This window comes from Pteropus vampyrus, unplaced genomic scaffold, assembly GCF_000151845.1.
Source record: "Pteropus vampyrus isolate Shadow unplaced genomic scaffold, Pvam_2.0 Scaffold35, whole genome shotgun sequence".
Lineage (NCBI taxonomy): Eukaryota > Metazoa > Chordata > Mammalia > Chiroptera > Pteropodidae > Pteropus > Pteropus vampyrus.
Window position 1 is genome coordinate 5,843,746 of NW_011888816.1, and position 8,134 is coordinate 5,851,879.

General features: G+C 37.3%; 1 protein-coding gene across 3 annotated transcripts in view; it reads right to left on the reverse strand.

Moving 5' to 3' along the window:
• Positions 1 to 1,451: 1,451 nt before the first annotated feature.
• LSM3 (LSM3 homolog, U6 small nuclear RNA and mRNA degradation associated) overlaps positions 1,452 to 8,134 on the reverse strand; it is a 17,201-nt gene continuing 10,518 nt past the window's right edge. For 2 of the 3 annotated variants that reach the window (XM_011357423.2, XM_011357422.2), the window contains exon 4: positions 1,452 to 1,796. In XM_011357423.2, coding sequence (XP_011355725.1) covers positions 1,716 to 1,796 — 81 coding nt within the window. In that variant the 3' untranslated portion in view covers positions 1,452 to 1,715. Of the gene's footprint in view, positions 1,797 to 7,038; positions 7,093 to 8,134 lie in introns of those variants that run through there. The other variant, XM_023529081.1, reaches the window with a different exon arrangement.

Sequence of the window (8,134 nt, forward strand, 5' to 3'; positions counted from 1 at the left end):
CGGCTGTGGTGGCCACCTGGAGCCAATTTACTAGATGAAGCCAGAGTCTCCACAGGACTCACATGCCACGCTCAGTTTGGAGGCCAGCTGATTCATATCCTACTGCCTCATACTAGCTCTGACCACAGGCAAGCAACTGAACCTCAAAGAGCTTCATTTTATAGGATAGAGTTGTGGTAAATAAGATTATGTATACAAAATGCTTTTGCCTGGTGCATTTTGTTCAAAAATGATGGTAATTGTGTATCGGAAGCAGCAGCATTTAGGCAGGACTACTGCTCTGAAAGGGTTATCCAAAGAATTGGCCATTTGCTACCACCAGAATCACGTCTCATTTTTTCAATAGTAAACACATTGCTATTAATTGGTCACCTCCTGGGACTACTAAAGCCTAAGGACAAAGTGCGGGACTAACAGAAGTGAAGGGAGGTTCTCTCTTGTATAGTCACATTAGATAAAACCTCCATTAGTTTGCCCATACTTGTTTTTCTCTTCTCCATTAACTTGCAGAGACAGGTACCATAAATAACGAAAGCGAAACCTCTCCACACAATGTCTATTGAAAGCATCTTTCTTGCACGGCTTAAAAGTGTATGTTAGCATATTGTGATGGAAAATGGATTAACAAACACACGTTCAACATGTTTAAAGACAAGCCATCCACATCTTGAATTTTTTGTATTTCAAAATGGTACAACCAACTTAATAGATGTCAGGTTGAAAGGCCTGTCTTAAAAAAGTTTTAGAGACTGCAACACCTGTACATACTTTCCCCATTACCTTTCAAGCATTAAGTGCTGACTGACTGAAGCTAGAAATAAAAATAGCTTTACTTTCAGCCACTTCCTGTTTTTTTGTGCCACTGAGATGTGATTTTAGACCTCTCATCATTAATGGCCTATGACCCAAGAATGGAAAAACGGTTTCTTTGAGTCATAAAATATTTGCAGCATTGGTAGATATGACTAAGCTGAACCACATAGGTATATAACCACTGAAGCCTCACCTTAGAAATAAATCAGGCCAGACGGAAGTAAAAGAAATCATGCTTCACCTTTCACTGCAATGTTAATGTTTACAATGATACACCTCCACCCCTCCCTCCTGATTTAGGTGCTCTTCTGTGCTCTTATAGCATCCTATATATACATTATTCTATCAGAACTAATCTTACTGTCCTGCAATTGTTGGTTTAAACACCTGCCTCTGCAGAAAACTTGAGCGAAAGAAGCATACCGACAAAACTGTAGTTCCCAAGGCTCAACATGGTGCCAATAGATGTACTACATGTATACAAATAAAGTGAATGTAAGAAGTGCAATTACTTTAAAGAATTCACAAGACAGGAGACTGCATTAAAAAAAATCAAAGAAGTAAACATCAAATTTAATGTAAATTTTAAAAAATCAAATTGTCTGAAAAAGCATTGGAGCAAATCAACTCTTGAAAAAGAGTGTTGAATCTTAGTGATCACATTTATTGGAAGAGTTGGAGAAAAATAAAAATGCCATTATTGGAAGAGTTGGAGAAAAATAAAAATGCCATTTAGCTTAAGAACTGGTGAGTTATCAGCAAATCAACTCATTTCAGGAGTGGAAGAATCCTTGGTCATTTCTTAATATCAAAATTTCTGGTTTCTCTTTTGAATATCTTCTACATTTAAAGAAGCAACCATACAAAGTCTCCTATTTTCCACACAGGATAAATTCTTTGCTTCAGCCAACTCTCAATGGAGGGGCAACTAATACAACACCATCTCCCCGGACAAAGAGCATCGGAATATTCCGTTTTGTTGACTGGAGGAGGGAAAAAAAAAAAACAAAACAGAATACATTTATACAAATATGTAATAGAACTTTTTTTTTTTTGCCAAAGAAATTCGAAAACAAAAATCCAAACATGGACTCATAGTAACACAAACTGATTTAAAAACCTGATCACTTACCTTTGCAGCACAAGAACCAATCTATTAACTATTTTTCCTAGATATCGACAACTGGTATAGATATTAACCACTGTCACCACGATAAGCTGAATAAAAATGAAACAAAACAAACACACACACAAAACACAACTGGGGCAGAAACTGGAGCTATCCACCAAAATCCATTCTCCTCTTCCTGGCACACAGATAGACTACATTTCCCATGCTCCCTTGCAACCAGATATAATCTTAAGATTGGCTTGTAACCAATAGGAAGTAAACAAAGGTGACTGATCGACCAATAAACCTCCCATGAATGTCCCTCTATGGTCATCCCCCTACAGCTGGATGAACTCAGATAATGGTGAACCTGGGGAATGGCAGAGTCCCAAGACAGAGGAAGCCTGAGTCCCTGACTGAGCACCTGGAAGAAAGCTATTGTGCTGACCTAAAACCCAACTTGTGACTGTTATGGGACGAGAAATAAAATTCTATTGTGCTGAGCCATTACCTATTGTTTCTATGTGCTACTGCACACACACATATATGGAATGAATACCCTGGGGCGTTAGCCTAGGGATCAAGCCTTGGGCAGTAAGGAAACGGATATGGAATGTTTGAAATCCTCTTATGCCTCAACAAAACATTAGGTAAAACTGCCTGCAACTACTTGGAAAGTAGCCCAAGGACCTCCCAAACCTATAGGTTCTGGGGAAGAGATTGGAAAAGCAAACGTTAGTAACTGTTGCTATTAACCTGATGCCCTCAGCAAGGAGTATAAGAAAGTGATGAGCTCAGGAAAACACTAGCTGGTTTTCAAGCACAGGTTACAAGAAATAGGATTCACAAGGTTAGAAAAGCCAACTGTTTTTAGGCCCCAAACTACAGACAATAAGTAAGAAAAAAAGTTTTCAGGAATAAAGCCCAATAAAACTTCTCAGTTAAACTCAGCCCTAAGGCAAAGATCACCTAGTTGCTATAAAGACCTACGAGAGCGCATTCACAGTTCTCCCAGTTCACATACAGTTTACCAACCAGGGGCCGTTTTCACCATAAGCAATGTTTCCTACTAAAACAGCTAACATACCACTTTTATCAGGTTTCTAGGGAAAGAAAACTGGTAAGAAAATCCACAGTCATTTTTCAATGGAGACTTTTTAAAAAAAATCCTTTGGTCACAAGTATACAGAAATAACCGATTGCCAGAAGAGAAGACTATAACAGAAATTGCTAGCTAGTCATAAAAATTCCTTTTCTTTCTTTCTTGGGTATACAATTAAACTATATTTTCCAGGCTCCCCTGAAGTTGGATATGGTCATATCACTGAATTCTAGCCTAAAAAAAGGTATGTGTGTGTGTATGTATATGTACACACACACACACACACACACACACACACACACACGGTCTGGTTCATGTGCAAACACACACACGTGTGTTCTTTCCATTATGTGTCAGATACAATGGCAGACATTAGACGACAAGAGATAAATAAAACACTGACTCGTCCTCCTAGAATACCCATTCTAAAATGAAAGTAGAGAAAGTATGAATTTATCCTACAAGGAGACTTACACATAAGCAAAAGATGAAATTATTCATGACAGGATAGTTTATATTAGCAAAAGTTTGGCAATGGCTATCTGTCCATCAACAGGAAAACAGTTAAATAACTTATGGTACATCTATACAATGGATTACCATAAAGCTTAAAACAAAAATATAAAGAAGCCATACATGAAAATGGAAAAAACTCTAAGTTACATTAAGTTAAAAGAGCAAGGTGTGCAATAACATGCATGGTATGCTTTTACCTAAAAAAAAAAAAAAAAAAGACACTGGGGAGGATTTTCAAGAAACCAGTGATAGTGATTACCTCTGGGGGTGGGGTAGAAAGATGATGAATAGAAAATTGAGGTGGAAGACTTTTTATTACATTATTTTTAACTTTTACTGACTTTTAAACTGTGAATCTATTATCTACTCAAAAAGTTAAATTAAAATGGAAGCAATTTAAAGTGGGTAAGAAACAAAATATGGTATATGTTAAGTATTATATAGTGATATACAATATGGGGTCATAAAAAGAATTACTTCTGAATGGGGAAGTTCATAGAGAGAATTACTTTTATATGGGAGCTGGTCTAGAGCTGCTCTGTCCAATACAAGAGCCACTAACCACAGGCAGCTAAATTTAAATAGTTAAATATTCAGTTCCTTAGTCATGCCACCATACATTTCAAGTGCCAAATAACCACATATGGCTCATGGCTGCTCTACTGGGATAGTGGAGATTTTAGAACATTTCTATTATTGCAGACAGTTTTACTGGACAGTGCTCATGTAGAGAAAGGTCTAAAAGAAACATCTGATACTGTCTAGAAGGCCTACAGGCAAAGGTTTGTAAGGTGAGAGAGGTCACTGGAAGCAGAGTAAACAAGATGACTTGGTTAACAAAAGGGAACAACATCCCCCCAAGAAACTGATGAGTCAAACCATAGGAGTTTGGTGAAGGAAGGTGGTAAACATGATGGACAGCTAAAAAGTATGCTGGGGCCAAGTAATACAAACCTTTCACAGTTTACAAAATGGACATACTAATTATGGAGGGCTGAGACCCAAAAGAGTAATAAGACTGACTGCTATCAACCTTCCTATTAACAAGTCAGTAGTCAAATCAATTACTCATAAGTCAATTACTACGTTGTGGAAAAACACTCATATGGCCTGTGGATCTCCCTAACTACTTTGATATTGCTGATGTTCATTAGTGATTTCAACAGAGGAGAGAGAATAAAACATAAAATGGGTCAAGCTGAGGAACCATTTAGTTTCCTATCTTGGAGAAAAATACCAAGAGTGTAGTGGTATTCTCCATGATGTTGAATGAGACTGACCATAGATATTCTCCCATAATATCACTATCTTTCCTCTCAGTTTCTATATTTAAAACACATTTATACACTAAAACAAGAAACTATCACAGACATCTAAAACCCTGTAAGATAAGGTTGCTTGTACAAGAAAAGACCTTCTGTATGAAAAATGACATGATCCTATACTTTCTAGAGATAAAATTATTTTTTCTTCATAGTTGAAATTAGTATTTTCATTCATTCAAAGACTTCATTTTTAGTATTTTATCTAAGGAATCATGGCAATGTAAAAAAAAAAGTCTCACTAGCTAAACAAACTTTGTCTCTTTTCTGCAGCTGCAACTCCGGGAGCAGGAGACACCACGTGCACTCAGCAGTATGCAGTGGCTGAACAGTTCCTTTTGCAGCAGCCAGCCCTCAAAGGTGGCAGTCATGAACCTCTATGGAGGTCAATGACTCAGAATCTGTTACAGACACTCCATCCAGAGTTATGCATATATGGAGAAACACGCAACACTTCAATCAGCTTCAAAGAGGAACCCCGGTAGAAGCTGACCGGAATAGGGATAAAAGAGCAGATCCTGCTGTCATTACAAATCTCTGTATAAGAATGGACATCACGGTTGCAGAAGATTACTTTCTGTCACAAGCAGAATTTAAGACATGAACATGAAAATATTTTTGAAAAGTCTATGTCCATAGTGAAATTTTTAGGTTAATAATGTCACACAGGGAGCATTTGAGATCTTGCTCCTCAGCATATGTTGTTACTTTGGCTCAAATAAACTCATAAAAATTCAAAATAAAACAAAACAAAAAAATTATGTGACATGAAAAAAGCAGAATATAAAATTGTGTTTTCTGTATTTCATCACATTTAAGACATCACCATTTTTAAGCTTCAGTTCAACTAAAAAAGGAAAAATGCTTCTCATTAAACTGTAACACAATTCTTGTCATATCATCTGTAAGAAACAAGTCCATTTTAGAGATGCTAAAATATAAGAAAAAGAAAATGCACCTTAGAATTGGTACATTATGATTATATCCATGTAAATCAAAAACAACAACAAGAAAGACAACAACAACAAGAAAATAAAAAAATATTTTCAGCAGATATTTCTGGTTGGTGGGATGGGTAGTTTTTATCTTTTTTGTATTGTTTTTGTCTTTTCTAAGGTGTCTTCGTGAATAAGTGTTATTTTTACACTCAGAAAATGATACATTAAATTTTTTCAAAGTGCAAAACATTCAAAAATATCTGACTTTCCATTGAGACCAACAGTGACAAAGACTATGTGATGTTCCAAAATAAAAGGAGTTTAGTATTTTTGAAGGAAACTTCTGGCACAAAGTAGCTGTTCAGGGATCTTGTTAACATATCACCTAACACAAAAAGGTTCTGCTGATGGGATCTTCTCTGTTTTGAACAGAGATGATTGTGACTGTTATCTTTTGATAACAGCTGAAGCTTTCATTTGCTCCAGATGCTTTCCTATTTTTGTCTCTGAGGCCTTGCCATCACAACCAGCCATAACACCCACCCTTTATCTGCAAGGGATTTTCTAAAGCTTTCTAGCTTTGAGAAGTCTTACAGCTTTGCCTAAAGACTGAGAAATCATGTCTTAGCAGATAGAGTAGGACATGGAGTCTCAGCCAGGCAGAAAATATTAGTAATGGCTGTGTTTTCATAACTTTTTTTAAAATGTAAAAACTCCTTGATACTGGAGAACCCCTAACACTAAATTCAAGTCATACTTATAAATTTAGTATACTAAATTCAAATATGCTTATCTGTCATCCACGAATTTATCTAACTCTTCCCTAGATAATACTCTCAGGGCAATGGTTCTAGAATTTTAATATGCATAAGAATCACCTGTTTAACAGCTTGTTAAACTTGTTTCCCCAGGCTCCATGCCCAAAGATTCCCATTCAGTAGCTTAGGATGTGGCCCATGAATTTGCATTTCTAAAAAGCTCAAGGGTGATGCCAATACTCCTGGTTCAAGGAACACACTTTAAGAATGTCTCAGAGAAACAAATACCATATGTCTGCTGTCTGCTATTATATAGTAGTGCTTCCTTCTGGTTTCCTTCAAGTTGCGAAAGGTGAACCTAGTTTTAGGACAGTTAAGTTTAATGGAAGAGTCTTTACTCATCAAAACAAGTGATATATTTTACTTAAACCCCTTACTCAGTGGTCATACTTCTAAACTAAAGTTTCTTCCCTTACCTTCATGTGAATCCACTTCATCCATATTGATTCTCCATTAATTCAGTTACAGTTTTCTGGAGATCCAGTGAACAGAAATGAATATGGCAGCATTTTCCAAAGTAAGTGGCCTCTGTGATTGTCCCCAATGATCTCCTGGTGTTCACACCCCTGTGTGATCCCCTCCCTTTGAGTGTGGGTAAAACTTGTGCCTTGCTTCTAACCCATGGAATACTGCCAAGGCAATGAGATGTCACTATCATGATAACATAGTGGCTTCCATCCTGCCTAGCCAACTCTCTTGCTGGGTTTGATAAAGCAAGGTGCCAGGTGGTAGAGGTCCATGTGGCAAAGAACTAAGGCTCTCAACCCAACAACACTCATGGAACTGAATCCTGCCAACAACCATGAAAGTGAACTTGGAAGTAGACACTTCCCCAGCTGAGCCTCCAGATGAGACCCCAGCCCTTGTATAGCCTCATGAGACCCTGAAACAGAGGACCCAGGTAAGCTGTGCCTGAATACCTGACTCACAGAAACGGTGAGCTAATAAATGTTGCTTTTAAACTAAGTTTTGGGGTAATGTGTTATGTAGCAATATATATCTTAAGATAAAAAGTACTACAATTACATAAGTTTTGGAAATGCTGCACACTATACTCTTTTGTGGAGATAGCAATGCAGATGGCTTCAACCCAGGCCTATTTCACTGGGCTGTTAGAATATGTATATAAAATTGATAGCACAGTGTTTGACACACAGTAGGCATTTAGCAAAGGCTCTCCAACCATTCCCATTTCTGCCTGTCTATTAGAGTAAGTTTACATTATGCTGGAACATGTTCTCATATCTATTGTATGCTCTCTAAGATATTTTGCCTAAATTGTTCACCTTCAAGGTACTTGAAATTTTCTGAGTACTAGGCACTTTCCAAATTAGATTTTAAAGCCACAGTGGCAAGGACCAAGCATGGCCTGCCAGATCCCAGAGATTTATATGTGATAATGTCTTATGCTAGTCCAGCTGCTAAGCTATCCAGAAGAACTTACTGCTATTCTGCTAACTTCAAGATTTCACTGTCCACCAAATCCATCATCAATTACTCTGAGCCACAGGCCC